The sequence below is a fragment of the Bos indicus genome, chromosome 3, assembly GCF_029378745.1.
Source record: "Bos indicus isolate NIAB-ARS_2022 breed Sahiwal x Tharparkar chromosome 3, NIAB-ARS_B.indTharparkar_mat_pri_1.0, whole genome shotgun sequence".
NCBI classification, from domain to species: Eukaryota; Metazoa; Chordata; class Mammalia; order Artiodactyla; family Bovidae; genus Bos; species Bos indicus.
The window spans coordinates 19,897,139-19,918,338 of record NC_091762.1 but is presented as its reverse complement, the minus strand read 5'-3'; the positions used below and the strand labels follow the sequence as shown (position 1 = coordinate 19,918,338).

Below are 21,200 nucleotides of genomic sequence, written 5' to 3'. Positions count from 1 at the left end.
TTTCAAGTGTCACTGAAATTTTTTCCATCTCCTGAGCAAAAATTATATCTATTCCCTGGTCCCAGATAAACCTTAAGAGCAAGTTTCCCTGTCCAACTGAACTAATGAGAATGGAACAGTTGGAGGGTGTTGTGTTGGTTTTTTTTTTGAGGCGGAGGGCGGTGTCTTCTTTCCCCTGTTGAGGTCTCTTCTACCCATTCACACTCTCTACCTTTTCCTTACCTAGCTACTATTTGACAGTCTTAACAGGCAGAGCAAGTTGAGGCAAGAACAGAAGTGAGAATGAAGAGAGATTTTGACTGGGTTATTAATTTATATCTTCTTCCCTTCTTGATCACTCCCATCCCTAAAAGCAAACAACCAAGAGAGGAGAAGAGTAGCTGAAGGAAGTGATTCTGTGTCTTGTGTGGGAGTAAAGTCAATGCCAAGATATTCAGGGACGGGGTGGGTGGACATAAGGCCCAGGGAGGCTGGGACAGTTGATTTGCTCTGCTAACTTCTAAGCTACTCTTGGTTAATAAGGTGCTTGGTGTTATCTCAGTCCAATTCAGCACACATTTACTAAGTAAATATGAGTAGCAGTCTGGTTGTGGTACAATGCCCATTGATAGCCAGGCTTGAAGGCATCTGTCTGGCTGGCTACTAAGGTGTCCCCATCAAGTATATGTGAAAGTCGCTCAGTTGTGTCCAATTCTTTGCGACCCTATGGACTATACAGTCCATGGAATTCTCCAGGCCAGAATACTGGAGTGGGTAGCCTTTCCCTTCTCCAGGGGGTCTGCCCAACCCAGGGATCGAACTCAGGTCTCTCACATTGCAGGCAGATTCTTTACCAGCTGAGTCACCAGGGAAAGCCAAGAATACTGGAGTGGTTAACCTATCCATTCTCCAGGGGATCTTCCCCACCCAGGAATTGAACCGGGGTCTCCTACATTGCAGATGGATTCTTTACGAGCTGAGCTACTAATATATGGTGTTCTCAAAAGCTGCTCCATTGGCAGTAAAGATGCCTTTCTTAAATAAAGGAGGGTAATACCAAAATCAAGGACATTTAAGTATCAGTATTCAACATTAGAATCTCCAGGTAACCTCTCAAAGTCAGTATTTAGGAAACTGAACACTCACCATGTATTAGGCTGCATGTGGATAATTGCTTTTTGGTAAATAATACTGTGTACATATTAACTATAAGGTACATCTGGCAGGTACCTCATAAATGGATATATGATCTTTGTGGTGCCGAAAGAAAAACAGAAATTTAAAAAGCTTTGAAAAGCAAAGAACTGAAAGTGATGAATCTCTCTGTAAAAGTGAGCCCTCTACTCCAAGATCAGTAGGTAGAAAATACAAGAGAAGGCTGAAGTGTGAGCAGCCTCGTGATAATTACACCTACTCAGGGTTTACACAAGATGTCTGATAGCTAACAGTAAGTTAGTTAAGACTATAGAGGGGGACTATCCTAATGGTCCAGTGGTTAAGAATCCGCCTGCGAATGCAGGGGACACGGGTGTGATCCCTGGTTCGGGAAGATCCCACATGCCTCAGAGCAACTAAGCCTGTGCACACAACTTTGAGCCCGAAAGCTGTAACTACTGAGCCTGTGTGCTGCACCTACTGCAGCTTGGGTGCCTAGTGCCGATGCTCCGTAACAAGAGAAGCCACTGCAATGAGAAGCCTGCACACCGCAACAAAGAGGAAGCCCCACTCACCACAACCAGAGAAAGCCCGGTCCCAGGAAAGAAGACCCAGTACAGCCAAAATAAATAGAAGCCAGGTATGGGGCTGTACTCTGCTCCCATAATCAGTCCCAAAATTTAAGAAAGTTCTTATTGTAAAGTAAAATGGTATTTGAGAGAGAAGCCAATATCATAAATAGGCCCCCCACTCCAGTGTTCTTGCCTGGAGAATCCCAGGGACAGGGGAATCTGGTGGGCTTCCGTCAATGGGGTCGCACAGAGTCGGACACGACTGAAGTGACTTAGCAGCAGCAGCAACATGCTTTTAGCTTTTGCTATATATCCATCAATGAGCTAGGTACTTTGTATATACACAAGCATACCTATCTTGCAAGGTATGTATTATCTTCAGTATATAGATACTAAAAAACAGGCTGTGACTTTGCCCCAAGTCTCTCAGCTTAAAATATTTTTTTTTCTTTCTAAAGCTCCTGTTTCTACACAGTTATTAGTGTTTTTTTCTCTATAGTTTGTCCTTTAGTCACAATACCATCTCACTTAACTTTGGGCAACTTAACTCATCCCAAATTGTAGTTAAGAAATGGGAGAAGTGGATTTCCCCGGTGGTACAGTGGATAAGAGTCTGCCTGCCAATGCATGGAACACGGGTTGAATCCGTGTTCTGGGGAGATTACACTTGCCTCGGAACAGTTAAGCACAGGTACGGCAGCCCCTGAGCCCGTGCGCTGCAACTACTGAAGCCCGTGTGCCTAGAGCCTGTTCTCTGCAACAGAAGCCACCGCAGTGACAAGCCTGCATGCTGAAACAGAGTAGCCCACACTCACTGAAACTAGAGAAAGCCCGCACGAAGCAACGAAGACTCAGTGCAACCAGAAATAAAATAATTTTTTAAAAAAGGAAAAGAAACTGAGGAGAAGTAACTTCTCCAAGCAGCCTTTCCTGCAAAATCCCCAAAGTAAAATTTGCTTCTGAACTAACTTAGGAGGCATCTTCATAAAGTTGCTGGTCAGCAACACTTAAACAGGGAGAGTTAAAGATAACCCTTCTTGTGGGAAATGGATGGGTCTTCATATCTAGGTATGCTGGATATTTTTATATTTCTTTCAGATCACTCTCCTTCTTCCTGTATCTTGTTCTGTATTCTGGGAGGCTGTGTGTGTGAAGCCGTTTCAGTTGTGTTGGACTCTTTGTGACCACATGGACTGTAGCCCACCAGGTTCTTCTGTCCATGGGATTTTCCCGTCAAGAATACTGGTGTGAAAAAAAAAAAAAAAATACTGGAGTGGATTGCCATGCCCTCCTCCAGGGGATCTTCCCAGCCCAGTGAACGAATCCTGCATTGGCAGGTAGGTTCTTTACCACTAGCGCCACCTGGGATGCCCCCTGGGAGGCTAACCTGCATGAATTTCATCAATGGGTTTCCTGCACTTTGGCTTCCAGTTGCTGCTGCTGCTGCTAAGTCACTTCAGTTGTGTCCGACTCTGTGTGACCCCATAGACAGCAGCCCACCAGGCTCCCCCGTCCCTGGGATTCTCCAGGCAAGAACACTGGAGTAGGTTGCTGTTTCCTTCTCCAATGCATGAAAGTGAAAAGTGAAAGTGAAGTCGCTCAGTTGTATCCGACTCATAGCGACCCCATGGACTGCAGCCCACCAGGCTCCTCTGTCCATGGGACTTTACAGGCAGGAGTACTGGAGTGGGGTGCCATTGCCTTCTCCAGGCTTCCAGTTGGAGTCAGTCAATAGGAAGTTCTGGGCAGAAGACAGAATGGAGAAAAATGACTGAAATCAGTGTATTGATTTCCCAGTTTCCCTCCCTTGGGGTCGCCTGGGCCCTACTCCTTTGATTAAAGGCCACTGCTCCTCTCAATGCTATCTTGCGAAGGCTCAGTAACCACTACCTCCCTTTGTCCTTTCAGGTGTAAGGCTGTTACTAGCCTCCAGTTCCTAACCTATTCCTTGCCAACAATTTTTAAAAGTAGTTCTTCAAAAAAAAAAAAAGTAGCCCGTGATTATTTTGAGCATGTCAATTATTTTCTGTTGGGACCTTAATACACCTGGTAAAACCAGGTGATATTTTGGATTCATAAATTTCATATTTTATCCATATACTTCAATCTTACTCTCATACATGTAACCTTAAATTCTTATGAGTCAACAGTTCTAAAGGGTCAACTGCTGGCTTAAGTAACAGAGAGTGACTCATACCTGTGAGGTTCCCAAGGGTAGGGTAGTGGTATCAAGGAGACATAAATCTGAGAGATAATAATAGCTCAGGCCCCTGTGACTTAGCTACAAAAGATGCTGAACAGCTTTTCAAGCTTTGTGACTGTGGAACCTTCTGTGTTTCAGGTCCCCAAAGCTTTATACAAGCTGATGGACTCTGCCTACTGGGGCCCTGGTTTCTCCATAACCTCCCAGGATGCCTCTGAGAAATCAGCTTAGAAATCCCTCAGGATGATAACTTTATCCTCCTGTTAGCACATTTTGTTTTTTTTCTGAAGACAAAGTTTGAGCTAATATCCTAAAAAAAAAAAAAAACTATCAGCAGATTTCTCATTTAGGATTATGTTTATCCCTGTGTTGTCAGTGATAATTTCTTTCAATTCAACCCTTAATTATTATTCACTACTCTGTCAGGATGAGGTTTTTCATATGTGCTAATGAATTACATTCTTGGTAGTAGTCTATTTGGGATAAGTTCTGGAGTGGTTTGCCATTTCCTTTCAGTAACCTTGAAAATACAGAATCATTTGGAAAGGAGTATGTCACTAATAGTCAGACCTGACACGACTGAGCGACGTCACTTTCACTTTTCACTTTCATGCATTGGAGAAGGAAATAGCAACCCACTCCAGTATTCTTGCCTGGAGAATCCCAGGGACGGAGGAGCCTGTTGGGTGCCGTCTATGGGGTCACACAGAGTCAGACATGACTGACGCGACTTAGCAGCAGTAGCAGCAGCAGCAGCAACTATTTCCCACAAGGCAGTTAATTTAAACCTATATATTTATATAATGTTTTATAAACCCCTGTTGGCATATTTCTTTCCATACTTTACAAAAGAAGTTGAGGTACAGAGAGGTTAGTTGAATTGCCAAGGTCACCCACAAGACTATTCAGTGGCCGAGTCCAAGGACTGTTTGCTCTCACTGCAACATAGTTGCTTTCCCAAGCCCTGAGAAAGTTCTCAAGAGTCCAGCTTGGGTACTCTTGACTAAAGAAGTTGCCATCCTTTAGAAATACTAATAAATGAACACCCTTCACAATTAAACTGAAACCAGGACTTTGTAAATTGCAGCTGTAAATTGCAGCTGCCTGCAGAATCACAAGGTTAAAATTCTATTGTACTTCTCTTTGGGGTCTACATTGAAACCTGAGGGTATTTTACCCCTTTCTTTGTGACCACCTTCAGGGCTGAACTGAAGAATTTATGTGAATTTGCCCTCAGAGGGCTATGAAAGTTTGCAGTCTTAGAATTTTTCTTTGTCCTGGCTTGGTTTGAAAGGGATAATGAAGTCAGGGGACTGAAAAGTTTCTTTACTTCTTCCTTGCTCTCCTCTACTATCTAGAAACTAGCAATGATTTTAAAGAATCTTGGTTTAAGTAAGGCATCCGGTGAGGAAAAAAAACAACGAAAACCTGAGATCTAAAGGACCTCTCCAAGCTGGTGTAAACAAGCTTCAAGGAGAAAGAAGGTAGATTCTCGAGGGCAGCCGAATTTGGTGGAACTAGCTAACCAAGGTGTGAGAAGTATTCAGAGAGCATTTAAAAACCTTGAGGGGAAAATCTTTAAGTGAAGTTTGTAGGGATACAAAGGGAAACAGATTGCTGAGTAGAAGAAGATGGCAAAGATAGGAATAATATTCTAATTTTGAGTTTGGAGGGCTCAGACGGTAAAGCGTCTGCCTACAATGCGGGAGACCCCGGTTCAATCCCTAGGTCAGGAAGATCCCTTGGAGAAGGAAATGGCAACCCACTCCAGTGTTCTTGCCTGGAAAATCCCATGGATGGAGCAGCCTGGTAGGCTTACAGTTCATGGGATCGCAGAGTCGGACACGACTGAGCAACTTGACTTTTTCACAAATCATCACAAGATACCAATGTTTTCTCCTTTAGAGTTTTCTCATACATTATCGTACTTGAGCCTCTCAACCCCAGTTTTCGGGCTAAGGTTAAGGGGTGGATCTTTGACTCTGCAGGATAACAAGGAGTAAAGGGCGGAACTAGAAACCATATCACGGTTCTTCAACAAACTGTTTCAAGCGGATTCCTGCCCAAGCCTTTTCGGCAAAGAACCGGGAGAGAGCCCGGCGAGATTTCCTTAGCTGCAAGGCGTGGACTGGCCTCTAGGCGGCGCCCGCGATAGGGAAGCCTAGGGCTCCAACCCTGTGGGATACTCCAGCCACGCGCCGGTAAAAAGCCAGACTTGTAAATCCGCAAAATCGGCCACCGCCAGCTCAGGACCTTAAGTGTCCTTAGCTCGAGGTAGTGGGCGGGCCAGATCCTGTTCGTCCCTCTCATTGGCCCCCGGGAGTAATGGACAGGTATCTACAGCCAGCCCCGGCCAGAGGAACCGCACTTCACAAGCTAGCTGATCTTTGGCGCGCGGTGTTGGAGTGTTGCAGGGGCATTCGCTAGGGGAGGCTACGCATGCGTGCAAAAAATCATGCTTCTCGGCGCCCCTCTGGTTCTGTGAAGGGTAACTGCTCCTTAGGGAACTGTTGGGGCAAACCCCTGACTCGTCCAGGACTAAAGCCTTTGCTGGTGTTTTTCTTTTTGTAGCCTTCTTCTCTTGCGACCCACGTTCTTCCAGCGAAATTCTCTTTTGACAAGATTTCCTAATGCGAAACTTCAATCACTTACACTGCAGCTTCATTTTATTTCTCCCCAAATACCCTCCTCCCGCCCTGTCGAGCATTCTACGAAAAAGTGCATCTTACCTCGATCCAGAAACGGGCTTGGAGTACCCTCCCTAACCCCACCTAAATTCTACCCGGGGTCTCCTGGGCCCTGGTTCATCTCCACGCACCATTTCTTCGCTTGCCTCCTTCAGGAAACCTTTCCTGATTAACCCCGGTGGGACTGCAGCCATCCCAATTACTCGGGAGAGAGTCAAGGCCAAGTTGAAGGCAGAAATTCTGGAGCAAAGGTGCTCAGAGTAGCCGACCGGTTCCCGTCCCGCCCCGCCCGCTCCGTGAGTAAAGTCATGCAGCGGCTCAGGGACACAGCTGTATTGGGAAGCGGAGGCTCCTACATAGTAGGAGGAGGCACGTCCCAGGAGGCCCGAGGACTCTGTACACAACGCGAGTGGCTCAGCCCCGGCCGTCCGCCGTGTGGCCCGCCCGGGGCCCAGTCTGTGGAGGCCCGGAGGGGCGAGTTAAGGCAGCTTGGCTGAGGGAGAGGGGGAGTGGGTGTGCCAGTTACCCCCGAAAAGCTGGCTCACTGAGGGGGCGAGCTTCTCGCCTCCCACTCCTCTCGAGGACAGGGGGAAAAGACAGTCGGCAGTCAATAAATAAACCCGAGGCGGGCAGGGACCTCGGGAGACTCTGAGTCCAGGAAGGCTGGAGGTGTGGAACAGGGAGGGAGGTCATCTGTCCTTGGAGACGCGTCCACGCTCACGGCCTCTGAGGGCATGGGCCTCGAGGGTCCCACTTGAGGCCTTGAAGCAACTCCCTTCAAAAGTTAAAATGGCTGCCGTCAGGGACGGCCGCCTGCAAGGAGGGCCCGACAAAGGGAGGCTTCAGGGGCCCCTGGGGCTTCTCGACCTTCCACCCTCTTGAGGGCGCGGCCCCGGTGCCCCTCAGGCCGACCCAGGTACAGGAGGTGTCTCCCGGCACCCCCCGAGTACCTGGAGGGGCCTCCCGAGGGGACTCGGGTGAGCAGCGCAGGGGGTGCACGGTGCGAGGAGAAGGGCAACTTCCGGCTGCCGCCCACCCCGAGCCGGGGAGCTGGGGCGGAGAGCGCAGGCCGGGCGGCCGGGGCCGGGCACTTGCCCTCCGGGGGCACGTCCAGCCTCCGAGGCGGGGCACAGTCCCGGGGCAGCAGGCTGGGGCCGGCAAAGAGGGTGGGGGCGGGCTCGGGCGGCAGCGGCCGCGAGGTGAAAGGGGCGGCGACCGGGGGCTCGGCCTCCTTCCTGGGCGCCTGCGGGCCGTGCAGGTAGCGCAGTAGTTCCTCCAAGGTGGTGACTTCCACGGCCTGCCCGGGACAGCCAGGCGGCGGCGGCTTCACCAGCACGCGCGGCGCGGCGCCACCCGCCGCGTTCCCGCCCCGGGCGCGGCTCCGGCCCTCCTTGGCGTTATTCCCGTTCTGGTTCCACTCCCAGGGACCTCCAGCATGGCGGAGGTGCTTGACCGGCAGCTCTGGCGTGGACTCCGGGGTGGGCAGGCAGGCCAGCTCCGGCGGGGGTACGCCCTCGGGGGGAGGCAGGAAGGTGGTGTAGAGCTGCGGCGTCTGGGCCCCCTCTCCGTCCTTGGACGGCGGCGGCGGCTCTGGGCCCGCCCCATGCAGCCGGGCCAAGCTGCGGAGGGAGAGAGGACGTGGGATCCCTGCAGACTCGATATCCTTGCTCCGCCGTCGGTGCGCTCGGCGACAGGCGCAGGAGACCAGGAGGCCAGAGACCGAGGCGCCCAGAGCGAAGGCCGCAGCCACACAGGCCAGGAGGAGTGGGATGGGGACTGAGCGAGAGGATGAGGCTGGAGGGAGGTCCCGGCGCACGCCTGCCAACCGAGAGAGAAGAGAGATGGAGGCTCAGCGAAGGTAGGCCAGCGGGAAGGCGAGTTCCGAAGTGTCCCTCTCTCCCACTGCTGCTCTGCTTTCACTCCTACACAGCCTTGACCCTCTTCAGGAGTCTCCTCCCCTGACCCCTCAACACACAGCCCACCCAACCACCCTCACACACAAGCTAGAGCCTGGGCCTGGGGAGTTCCATCCCAGCTCAGGCCTCTGTAGCCATGCCAAGAGCAACTGCCAAACTCTGCCCGTGCTGAAGGAGGCGGGTCTGGGAGGGCCAGCTCTGGGGAGGGGAAGGGAGGGGGGGCTCCAAACAGGCATTATTAGTGAACACCAAACAATGATCAGTGAGGGGCTTAGAATTCTTCAAGAATTGGCAGCTCCACACTTCACTCCTGTCCCTCCCAACCAGCCCCCTTACCCTGAGTGTGAGCTCCAAGAGTGGAAGACTGGGGCCGGGGGTGGGCATCACTGGGGGGACTGGGGGTCTCAGGGGAAGGGCCAGGACTCAGAAGCACTGATGACAGAGACCAGGTCAGAGCCAATGAGACTCCTGTTCTCCACCTCTGATAACCCCAGCGGGTCCCCCACCCCTTTTGGAACCCAGAAGTCCAGAACTGCAGCCTTCATTTTCCTCTGGGAATGGGGAAGGGCTTACATGCAAGGCATTCTTTGATTTCTTTGTTCAAAAACTATCTATTAGGCATCCTATAATGTGCCAAGCACTGAGCTATATGCTAGATACTTAGAATGTTAGCCCTTTCTGAGACTCTCTCAGAGTGTCCAGGGTGCTGATCTGCTGCTGCCATGGGGCATGGACTTGGGTGAGAATGGGCTGACCATGGTGAAGTTGGGACAACAGAACTCACCATAAGTGGAATCCCCTGTACCAGACTGACTCCCAGTAGCTCCATCTATGAAACAGGGAGAGAAAGGGTGAAGGTGGGGGGAGGCTTCATGAGGAACTGATGGGCATGACCGTGCCACAGAAGGAGAGAAGGACAAAAGCCCACACCTGGGATGGTGTCTATGGCCATCAGAGCCATGCTCAACAATGGATACAGCTGCCTTTGCCCTTTTTACCTTGGCAGTCATCATGCTCCATGGATTCCTGGTTACCAGTTGGATCCACATCAATCCTAGGAGGAAATGGAGGTGGCTCAGTGCAGGTATACCTCTTGTCCCCTCCCCCACCCTAGCCCTCAGCCTCCTCTCTTAGTAGTGGGGAGCTTTTTTCTCAGGAGATCCAGGAGCCCCTCACTTACCCACCAGGTGCCCTGATATCCACGCAGCCTCTGGAGCTGTCCCATCCACAGTATGGGTCCTGAGAAGCCAGACAGCTCCTAGGGAAAACTGAGTCATATGAGGCTGGGACCCTCCACTCTAATCACAGTCCATTCCCCTGCCTCTTTCACTCTCACCCTGGCCTGCAGGAGGCTCCTAGCCTGATACTCCCATCCTATCCACACCAATCCCTAGTCCTGTCCCTGGTGACTGCCCACCGGCAGGATGCTTGTGGACATCCCACCACACACAACCACCCCCTGCATTTCCCTGCCACCCCCAATGCCTTTGTGCCTGCAGGCCCAGGGAGCCTGGCCTCAAGTCCCTCTCACCTCCGACAGGCCCCATGCCGGGCACACCGACTAAGAGGGAGGTAGATGATGCAGCCAGAAAAAGCCACAAAGAGCCTGTGACCTTCAGTGTCCAGCTCCAGCCCTATGACCCGCCGTGCTGTTTGGGCTGCCCGCTTCCCACTGCACCTAAGGTGAGGCCAGAGGGAGTCAGAGGTGGAGCAGGTGAGGCTCCTTTTTCCCTGGGTAAGGTAAAGAAAAGAAGGTGGGGAGGCATACAAGCAACTGAATACAACTCATGGGGCTACCCTGCCGTGCTACACAATGTCATCTCTCCAAGTCCCTCTCTCGTCCCCACAACTTCCAATATCGGAGTCCCCACCCCATCCCCATATCCCCATCTCCCACCTCACATTCCATCCCTGCTCTGCAGGGGGCCTGCTGGACAAAGGGCTCACCGGGAGGGGCTGTAGGCATCGATCTCTTCCAACAGAATGGGCTCAGAGCCCCCAGATTGCCCCCCTGGGGGCAGCACCTTCAGCACTGTCCCATCATTGGAGCCAAGGAACAGGACTGTGATGTTACTGTAGGGACCAGCCATGCCATCCACAGCCACCTGGGTCAGTAGGGCCCTAGAGGAATAGGCCTCGGGTCAGGACAGCCTGACCAGTGGAAGCTTGAGTGTTTCAAGGACCTGGATACCCCTTCTCTGCCCTTCCCCCAGCCCAGGGTTTCCTTCTTAGCTCTGTCCCTCCCACTTTCATAGGTTCTTCCTCCTACTAATATGATTTACCTTGTGGGGTCAGAAAAAGAGAGTGGGTGAGGGGCAGATGGCAGTGGTCAGGATTTTTCAGCCTGATACCTGCTGGTGAGGGTGAGCAGAGGCTGATGGGTGGCAGGTGGCACGGCAGGGTCCAGGAGTGGGTGAGCCTTGATGAAGGTCAGGACATCATCAGGGAGATCTCGGGAAGAGGGAAACAATGCAGCCACACCTACTCCTGCACAGGATCCGGGCCTGGAGGACACATAGGAAGAGGCAGCCTTGGGACAGGGAGCTGGTGGTTACAGAGCCTAGCTAAGCCCCAGCAGCCTGCCCTAGGGCCAGGAGGCCTCTTGTTCCATCTGCACACAGACATTCATACTACTGCTTCCCTTCCCTGCTGCCAACCCATGACAGCCCCCTCCCCAGGCCTTGGACACCTTGCCCTCTCCTCATAACTTATTTGGGGAGCAGACACTGCTTGCTTCTGCCTCCACCAAAGCCCCCCATCCTGGGTACCTGGGGGAGGGGACCCTGTCCTCAGACACAGGGGTCCAGGCCCCATCCAGACTCCTCTGCTCCTTGAACTTGCCCTCAAACCCACGCTCGATATCATCCAGGTAGAAGGCGCAGACCGCAGAGCCAGGAATGCTGAGGGAGCCAGAGAATGACGTGGGCTAGGTTTAGAAGGGACAGCAGAGCGCCTCCCAGGTAAGACTTGGCCACCCCACTTCAAGTACCATCTTACGGGAGAGCCTGAGAGAGCGGGGCAGCCCCTGGGGGCCATGCAAAGAAAGTACAAGGAAAATGGAGCTTCCCCTCACCACCCTCATCAGTAGGCTCTGCAGGATGATCTTTGTTGCTGGGGGGCGCGGAGGGAAGGGGACAGACTGGGCTGCATTGACTAGTCTAGTACCAACCTATTGGTCTGGGTGGTGAAGACCCCAAAGAGAGCAGAGCGACCATACAAGTTCACAGGCCCTGTCAAGGCCTGTAAGACATCAAAATAGAAGGTCGAGTCTCCAGGGACAGAGCAGTTGAGCCGCAGCTTCAGGAAGGATGTCCAGTGGCGGTCCAAGGCCCTAGGTGAGCCACCCATGTCGCGCTTACACACACGGGCCACACGGGAGAACTGCACCTGCCGGGAGAGCCAGGGAGGATGGAGGTCAGCGAGAGCCCCGGCCAGCAGGGGGAGAGCGGTTTGGTGGGGTTAGAGTACCAAGAGACCAATGTCAGGGGCACAGCTAAGGGAGGATGTGGTGTGGTTGGTCAGTCCGGGTCAAGGTGAGGAACAGCAGGATGAGGGGACAGAGGCCTGAGGGCAGCTCCACGGTGGGCTCAGAGCCCAGCCAGGAGCTCTTCCCCAAATGTCCAACTCCTAGGAGCCAGCAGAAGCCTCTAGCTACCACCCCCACTGCCCACCTCCTTACCCTCCCCAGCCGGGCATCCTCCACAGAGACTTCTCGGAAGAAGAAGTAGACATGGTCTCCGTGCTCCAAAGCGTGGACAAAGTGTGGCTCTGAGTGGGAAGTGACAGGAACGGTATGGAAAAGTATCTGTACCTGTCCAGAATCTCCTGATCCCACACCGCCTTTCCCCTTAGCACACCTGCACACAATTACCACCACCTGCCTGCCACAGCCCTCCCCCTGCACCTCCTCCCCAAGAGCAGCCTCCCTCCCCCAGGCCCACCCTGACCTCTGAGCCACTTGGAGTCGTACTTGGCGGAGCGGAGCGGGGGCTGAGGCCCAAGGCTTCGGTAAACCACAGCATCACTGGCCTGGAAGTCTGCAGCTGTGGCTGAGTACAGGCTGCCCTCTGGAGGGGTGGGTAGGGTGGCATCAGGGGGGCTCAGGGATCTGTATCTTGGCTCTCCTTGGGCATCCCACACCCCTACCTTGGCCTGACCCTGGCCCCTACCTCACCCCTGATTCAGGAGCATGCAGGAAAGACCAAACTCGGAAAGGGGCTAACATGGCAGCCACATGCCTGCTTCTCACATGCCCAGGTGCACACCTGCAAACACGGCCACGTTGGACTGGGTGGCATCAAAGGGGCATCGAGCTTGCCCACTCAGCTCCTCACCCTCCTGCTGCAGCGAAGTTATCTGGAGGCAGAAGGAACAGGTTCTTGGAACCCTCGGGGTGTTGCAAGTCTGGCTCCATAGCCCACTTCCTCACGTCTCCTTGCCTCCTTGCCCCACCTCTTCCGGACCCTCCACCCAGGGCACTCCCATCCCCCACCCACTGCTTGTCCATCCCCACCAAACTGATTGCCCAGCTTGAGTTCTCCTCCTCCTCCCATCCTGATGCCCCACCCTCGCCTTTGTACCCCATAGCTGCGGCACACGGGGCTGAATGAGTTCGTTCCACAGGCAAGGAGCGTCTGGGAGTCCCAGGGCACGAGAACCCGAATGTAGTTGTAGCACTCGTCCTAGAGAATCCAGAATTCTAGGTCAGCCACAGGGCTCCCTGGGACTGGGACAGGGGTCATGGAAGTAGGGTTATCCTCCTTGAGCCAGTTAGAGCAATAGGGGGTAAAGTTTCAAAGAAGCTATTTACTACTAGTCCTGGGGTCTTGGGCAAGTTCTTTGGCCTCTCAGAGCCTCGCTCTTCTTTTGTGTGAGATGTGTAAAGGAAGCTAAAAATCATCAATTCCCTTTCCTGTATATTTTCCTCTGTGACTTGAGATAAGAGAAGTAGCAGAGATTTGGGTAGGTGGAGGGTCAGTTGGACAGAGCCTGCAGGCTGGATCATCTCCTACCCTCAAGATTTTCATCCCACTCCTCACCGTCAGCTTGCCCCGCACGGCACAGTTCTCCACGTCTTGGCTCCTCCATGTTAGATACTGGAGGGAAAAGTAGAAGAGGGAAAATCGTGGCACAGCCTGGACCCACCGCACATTGTGGTTCCCTTTTGGAGTCTTCTTCCCACCCCCTGGATCGCCGTTAGACCTTTCCAGCCTCATCTCCATGCCTCAACCTCCTCCCACACAGCCCCTCACCTTGTTGGGCACGAGCCCCTCCCCTTCTTCTTGGGCTTGAAGATCAAAGGAGAAAACGTGATCCCTGAAGGGATAAGCAAGGAGGGATCAGAGCCAACCCATGGCTCCCCACTTGAACTCCCGTGTCCCCACCTAGTCCGTGTTCAGATGCTCGGGGACAAACAGTGTAGACCTCCTGCCCCGTCTTCTCCCCCTGACTCCACACCCATAGGACCCAGCTATGTTCTGGGTCCTAACATGTCCAAACCCCAGGGCTTGTACACCTGCATGTGTCCTCTTCAAGATGTGGCAGTGGCCATGCAGGTCCCATGCCTGCCTGGAAACAGGCCTGGCAGCCCCACAGTGGTGCCACAGCCAGTTTACCTGGCAGCCACTAACAAGGTCCGGTTCAGGGTCAGGAATCTCTGAAAGTCCAGCCCAAGTTCCGCAACCACAGCATCATCCTCCAGGCCCCGGAACCAGGATAATGGAGAGATACCTAGAAGGCACAGAGAGGTGGGTGCTGACGCCCTCAGACACAACACTCCCTCAACATCCTCCCCAGCCAGAGGAAACCCAGCCCTGGGCATGTTAATAAAGGTATTAAGAAGGCTAAATACAATATCAGCTAACTCTGAGCACTTCACCTCTGCCAAGCACTGTGTGAGCACTTGAGCGGCATTGTCTCATTTCAGACAGCAACCCTATGAAGTAGGTTGGTGCTATGTTACAGATGAGGAACCTGAGGCTTAAAGCCAATAAGAAATTTGCAGAGCTCATTTAGCTTGGGAGTGGCAGGGACCCCAATTCAGATCCAGGCCTGTCTGAGTTCAGAGCTGAGCCCAACCCAGTTCTTAGATCTGCCTTAGGGCTAGCAATTCCCTTTCTTTCCACATTGTATGCTGTCCCACGTAGACCATTTCCTCACGCCATCTCTCCCAGCCCTCTTTTTTCACCCTCCCCTCAAGGCTCTTCACAGACCACCTCAATCCTCCAAGCTTTCTGCCTCCTCTAACCAACTCCAGCATCCACCTGGCCTGATCATGGAAACCACAGTCATCAGTGTTCAGAGGGAGCCCAGAGTTCAGAGAGAGATGATTTAACATTTGTACCATGATTAGAACACTGTCTGACACATGGAAGTGTTTGCTACTCTTATCTATCCCCCAACAGTTACTCTCAGTAACCTAACTGCCATTCCTTCAACCTTAAAATTACTCTAAATTCTACATATATAACAGGAAGCTGCAAATAGATCTATCTGCAAGGTCTGTCACGGTGGGACAGTGGCCCTTCCCTCTCCAACTGGCCCCAACTGGCTGGTGTGAAGCCTGCCAGTGTGACCCCAGGTAAGGACTGGATAAGCCTGCTCCCTCCCCCTAGCCTTCTCACTCAGCCTTTCCTCCTCTCTCCTGACTGGGCCTGGGACATTCAGTAAGTCCCACCATGACGGACCTAGATGTGGTGGTGATAAAGTGGTGGAGAGGGAGGTAAGAGGTGGTGGGAACCACTGAATTAGTCCCAAGCCTTCATTTTGTAGCTAATAATAATAGCAAACACATATACATCATTTACTTTGTGCCAGACAGTGTTCTTAGCACTTTACCTGTATTACCTCATTTAATCCCTAAATAACTCCATGAGGTAAAATACTATTTTTTGGCCATGCCTCATGGCCCATGGGATCTTGGTTCCCAAAGCAGGAATTGAACCTGTGGTCACTGTGGTGAAAGCACGGACCACCAGGGAATTCCTGCTAGAATACAATTATTATCTTCATTTTGCCGATGAGGAGACTGAGGCAAAGAAGGTTAAATAACTCCTTATAAAGTGAGCAGCAGGAATTTGAACCTGCCACGGTTTGGTCTGACCAAGAGTCCATGTTCTTTATCACTGAACAGTGCTGCCTGGAAGTGAAGAAAGTTGGCCCACAGATGAGAAGTGACTGGCCTCTGTGCCCCTCCACCTATCTGCTCCCCTTTCCTGTCAACTCTTAGCTTCCTTGAGACCGAGAGCCCTCCTGCAGCTTGCCACCCACACAAAAGGTCTCCGTGTCTCATTGCCAAGACTGAGTGCTGAGCTCACATAGAGGGCCAGGGTGCCAAGCACTCACCGTGCAGGTCAGAGGTCAGCAGAGGGAGAGGGTCCTGGGGAAATGCAGCCTGCGTGTGTGGAATTGAGAGCAAGAGTAGTAGCAGCAAGGGCATGAAGTGGGGGGCACGGGGCATTCTGTGTGGGGCAGCTCAGGCCCCAGGGGCTGCCCCCTCACCCATATGCTGGCCCTGAAAGAGAAGACAGAAGTGGGCGAAGGGGCCAAACGTCCTCCACCTTTGAAGCAGGAGGGCTCCTTCCCAGGTCTATCCCCAGAAGACCCTGCGGAGAAGGGTAAAGAATCCTATCTCTGGCACTGCCTCAGTGCCAGCCGGCTGTCACTGTCACTCAAGGCCCTTCCCTCTCCAACTGGCCCCAACTGGCTGGTGTGAAGCCTGCCAGTGTGACCCCAGGTAAGGACAGGATACGCCCGCTCCCTCCCCCCAGCATTCTCACTCAGCCTTTCCTCCTCTCTCCTGACTGGGCCTGGGACATTCGGTAGGTGACACCTCCTGGCCCCCTCTTGCTAACCTCGTCTCAGCTATAATTAGACACTGAAGCCTTAAAATTATAAATAGTGATTCCTTGGCACTGGGGGGGAGGAAGAGGATATCATGTCTGCCTCCCCTCCCTCACAGACCCCCATGGCACCCTGGGAGCAACTTAGGCACCGCGCCTTGGTAGAGGCAGCTGTGAGGCAGCCATCATCCTGTTTAGGGCTCAGGAAGAACAGAGTTGGGGAGGCAGCCCAGGGGTCTTTGCCCTGGTCTAAGCTCCTGCTTCTAGGGCCCTTTCCATTGCTAGGGGGAAGCTGCGTAGGGAGGGGAGTGAGGGAGGGGGGCTGTCTTAGCCAAAAATGAATCTGCATCAAAGCCAGATCAGAGGCTAAATTTAGCTCTGGCTGCAGCTGTCTGCCCGACCACTGTGCCCCCTCCCAGCCTCCCTAGCCCCCTGTTCCCTCCCCAACTCCTAAGAAACCTTGCATGTGCTCAATTTGTAAAAGAGCAGACCCACCCCCTGTGAGGAGCCAGTCATAGAAGAGGCTATACTGGTGAGGAGATATGACTGAATATGTCCCTCTCTCCCTTCCTTCCCTCTTTGGGCTGCCGTGGAATGAAAATGTAAATAATTCAATGACAGGCAGGCGATTGTAGCCCAAAGTCCAGGAAAAGAAAGATATGGTGGAAGGGACTGTAAGACAGCCGTCCTTCCCACCCATCAGCCTCCATCGGCCTTCCCCAGCCAAGCTGACCCTGGCTAGAACCCACAGTGGGAGGTGGACACCAGCTTCCTGCCTTCCCCTGATATTGAAGTGAGGGGCTGAGTAAGCCCAGGAAATCAGGTCAGCAAGGGTGAGACTCCCTCCTTTCCATGAACAGACAGTTATCCTACACTAATCCTCAGTTGCCTGTCCTGCCATGTTCCCTGAAGAAGAGACCCTGGGCTTCCAGGCCTCCCCCATTCCATCTCCCCCACAACTCCACTCTTGGAGCCAGGACCCAAGTGTACCCCACCCCCAATCCAGCGTCATTGATGGGGAGGCTGACGTCAGATGGGATCCCAAGAGAGCTGGAGGAGGGGAAGGGATAGGAGCACCTAATGATGACCCCCTCCCCAGGGGCAGAGCAGTCAGCTAGCTAACGACCCTCTGGTGCTGAAAGGCCAAGCCTCCCTCTGCCACCATCCCCTCCCCGCCCCCCACCCCACAATGGTTCCGGATGGTGCTGCTCCTAGGGGAAGAGAAAGGGACACAGCTTGTCTCCTATCCTCCCCCTCCTGCCCCCCCCCCCAAGTTGCCCTGGGCAACTGGTATCTTCACCCAGGAAACAACTTCAGTCTCAGGCAAGTGGGGAGAATGATCTGACCCTCTTCTGTTCCCAGGCCATGCCTACTTCCATCCCCTGCCCTCAGGGGCTATTGCCCTTTCCTTACCTGGGGTGGTGACTCCTGTGGGGGTTTGAGGGGGGTAGGAGACCTCTGACCTGATGGAAGAAGGGACAGAAGGAGGGAAGAGACTGAATTATACCTCATTACCACATCCCTTAAAAGTAAATGTGAACATCAAGAGAAGTCTAATGAGGCTAGGGTAGGGGAGATGCTGCCCTGGAACTGGGGGACACATTGACATTGAGCTTGATTACAAAGGTCCTGGCCATTCATGCCTAGAGCTGTGAGGACAAGGGCAGGTGCTGGGGCTGGACCCTACCCAGAAAATCCTGGAACTTCAGGGCCAGTCTTGGGAAAAGGGGTGATTGGGAGAGTTTGGAGGGCATGCTGACCACTCCCATATGAAAACCTTCAGAACCCCGCAGCCGTCTTAGCAAAAGCACCCTAGCCGGGGACAATAGAGGCTAATTTGCATATCATTTGCATGTTTTTCATCCCTTAGCAATATGCTCTAATACCAAGCCCCTTCCTTCCCTCAGAGCAGGCCCTGCCTCCCTCCCACCCAATCTCTCTCCACTCTACCCCCCACTTTAGACTGGATTAGTTCAGCCTCTGAAAACACTTGGTTGGCCATTGCATTGGCCCCCCAGACTTTATGCTGTCTTTAAGAGGTCTTCCCACAGATGATTTTAGTGAGCAGCATCTGAGTTGCCCCCATGCAACGCCTGGCTTGGGGAAAGGCTTACCCTGCCAGGACCAGTCCCAGCTGCTTCACACTCCCCATTTGGAGCAAATGGGGGAGGCCTGGCCAGCTCTTTCTCCCCCTCCTAGGTTCTCCCCTTGCTGGGAAGAGGAAACAGCCCTTCTGTCTCCTCCTGGCCCTGCAGCCACCTCTGAGGAGTGGCCAGGGTCATAGCCAGAATCTAGCAGGGGGCTGGGGAAGGCAGGGAGAAGAGACCCGGCTGGGGACAATAGCAGGAAGCCTTCGGGCTGGTCGCCTGCCCCAGTCCACGTTCCTCTAAGGATGGGGTGGGGGTGGGGGGCGCACCAAGGAGCCTCAGGGAACAGGCGCCTTCCCTTCTCCAAGACAGTTCCCCTCACCCTTAGCTATCAGCCCCCGGTTTGGTCCCTACCTTCCCTCCCACCCAGCCCCGAACGAGGATAATCCAGGTGTCTAGAGGCTCGCCTGAGGTGGGCCTGGGGCCAGGGGCTCGACGTGTCTCCCCCTCACTGGATCTGGGGCTCGGAGAGGGGCGGGTAGCAGAGTCTGGGCCGGGACCGGGTCCCAGAGCCACGTTAGCGGGAGGAGGGGCTGGAGGGGCCTGCAGGCGCAGATCGAACAGGGATGGGAGCGGGGGTTGGGAACGGAGGCGGGTCTCCGAGGCCAGGGAAACAGGGCCAGAGGCTTGGAACCGAGGAGGGCGGGCCTGCGGCCAGCGCAGAGCGGGGTCCGCGGGCTGGAGATGCAATCGTCAGCCGGGCTCTCCGCCTTGGGAGACCAAGGTCTAACAAAGCCCCTGGGCAAGTGGGGTGAAGGAAGGTTATGGGCTCTAGGACTAATGTTCCTCGGGGCCCATTCCCGACTCTATGATCAAGTCAACCCCGCTGGGAGGTGCTCAGACTCCCGCTTGCACAATGACAGAGGTGCAGCCGGAGCATCAAAGTCTGGAGCGACGCGTTCTTCCCTTCCCTGCAGGGGAAACGCGAGGGTCCGGTTCCCCACGGGTCTCGAAGCCTTAATCTTTCTGCTGGGGAGGCAAGAGACCAGGTTTTCCACCGTCTGTATGATGCGCGCCTCAAATAATGCCTTTCGCGCTCCTCAATGCGAGGGACGCGACTCGGAGAAGCCAGGTCACAGGAGGCGTCCAGACCTTGCGCCCCACAGTGCCGTAGCGTGGCTCCCCTCTTCCCTCGGTTCACCCCAACTCCGCTGACCCTCTCCGTCATCCAAGCACGACAGAGCGCTGGCGCCCTCCCGGGTCCCTCTGGCACTTCGAAGCTTACCCCCAGCCTTCGGCGCCCCGATCCTCCCCGCCTCCCTGCAGCCCCAGCCCTACTCCAGGATACTTGCTCCGAGATCCGGGTCAGCGGGAGAGAGATCGCAGCGGTCGAGCAGCGGCCGCGCACCGCGCCGAGTTCTCAATCGGTTGGGGCCCCAGTCAGATGTGGTAAATGTCCGAATTGGATGGAGCTTGGATCTGGGCTCCCGGGCGCTGACAGGTCGCGCGAGTCCTGGATCCCAGTCGCAAACCCCACTCCCGCCGCGGTTCCGCGGAGGAAAACAATGCGACCGCCCGGAGCTCTGGGCCGGGCCCCAGCCGCCCCGCCCGCCTCCCGACCGGACCCGCCTCCGGCCCGCCTCGGGGTCCCCATTACTAATCGGGCTCTCGGAGGCCGGTTAGACACCGCCTTCTCGACACCTCTCCGCCAATAGTTCTCGGAGGAGGAGGGGCGTCGGGAGCACCGCCCACCGAGAGGGCCTGGCCGGGAGGCTGAGCAGGAGACCCTAGCCAGGCGCGAGATCCACGGACAGTCGCTGAGGCCCGGTCAGAGGAGGGGTCACACGCTTTAACATGGAGAGGCCCGGGGAAGAAATCTCACAAGAGAGGAAGGAACAGCAGCTTGGAGGAGAGACAGACAGGAAACCCGAGGACCTCGGCTGGGCTGGGCTGTCAGAGCCGGCGTGACCCTCCCTCTCTTTTCTCTCTCCAATGTACTTTGACTACCCTGCTCCTGGGTACACCTCTCCCTTACTCTGCCCCCAAACCTCTATTCCTCCTCTCCACTCTTTTTACATCAAATCGTTTATTCTTCTCATGTGCCTCCTCTGGTTCATCCCGACTCGGGTAAGGGAGACCTAGCATGCATTTGAGGGCTTGAGGCCTGGAAAAGGAAAGGAAGATGTCGCCAGGAATTTGCCTTATCTTCATCATCTCCCCTCCTATCCCTACTATCAAAGCAAGACGTACTTAGGCCAGTAGGCCAGAAACTAAGGAGCCAGGAAGTCAGGGTGGCCAGCAGTTAGGCTGCTGGTTGATGGAAGAGGACAGGTGAGTAGGGCTGAAGCCAAAACAGAGATGTGGAGACTGGGACAAACTGATTCAGAGTCACACAGAAAGAGGAGCAACATGGGACCTGAAAGAAAGGAAAAGTAATCAGCTGCCCCAACCCCACATATCCTTACTGCCCCACAGACAAGGATTAGTGATGTCCCATTTTTCCTCAGGGGGCCCTGGACATCCCTCCAAACAGCAAAACTGCCTTTTCTCGATTCCCACCCTCTATAAAGACCCTTTGATTCCAGGAATGTCAGTGGGGAGGAAGAATGAGGCTACTTCAGACAGCTCTGCTTAGCTCCCACCTTGGTATTGCCTGCTAAGATTCTTCCCTGCGTGGGGTCTGGGACAAAAGACGTTCTCAAAATTCCCAGGATGGTGGGTGGCATGGGAGACATTGATATTATTGGATAGTTTATCTGA

General features: G+C 53.9%; 1 protein-coding gene across 7 annotated transcripts; it reads right to left on the bottom strand.

The window, feature by feature from the left end:
- Positions 1-6,557: 6,557 nt before the first annotated feature.
- Positions 6,558-20,042, bottom strand: SEMA6C (semaphorin 6C). 7 transcript variants are annotated; one of them, XM_019955831.2, is made up of 21 exons: positions 19,793-20,042; positions 17,767-17,816; positions 15,857-16,025; positions 14,128-14,242; positions 13,765-13,828; positions 13,552-13,608; positions 13,093-13,194; positions 12,778-12,868; positions 12,460-12,579; positions 12,192-12,280; positions 11,682-11,899; positions 11,281-11,412; positions 10,864-11,016; positions 10,460-10,633; positions 10,044-10,190; positions 9,693-9,770; positions 9,511-9,566; positions 9,297-9,341; positions 8,849-8,944; positions 7,547-8,414; positions 6,558-7,371 (listed from the first exon to the last, which is right to left on the bottom strand). In XM_019955831.2, exons 3-21 carry the CDS (start codon positions 15,969-15,971, stop codon positions 7,314-7,316), a joined length of 2,778 nt encoding a protein of 925 aa, XP_019811390.2. In that variant the 5' UTR covers positions 15,972-16,025; positions 17,767-17,816; positions 19,793-20,042; the 3' UTR covers positions 6,558-7,313. The 7 variants fall into 7 exon arrangements, with proteins under 7 accessions (XP_019811390.2, XP_070641816.1, XP_070641817.1 ...); XM_070785715.1 differs by having other exon boundaries at positions 6,558-8,414; positions 19,726-20,042; XM_070785716.1 differs by having other exon boundaries at positions 6,558-8,414; positions 19,779-20,042.
- Between the last annotated feature and the right edge of the window lie 1,158 nt (positions 20,043-21,200).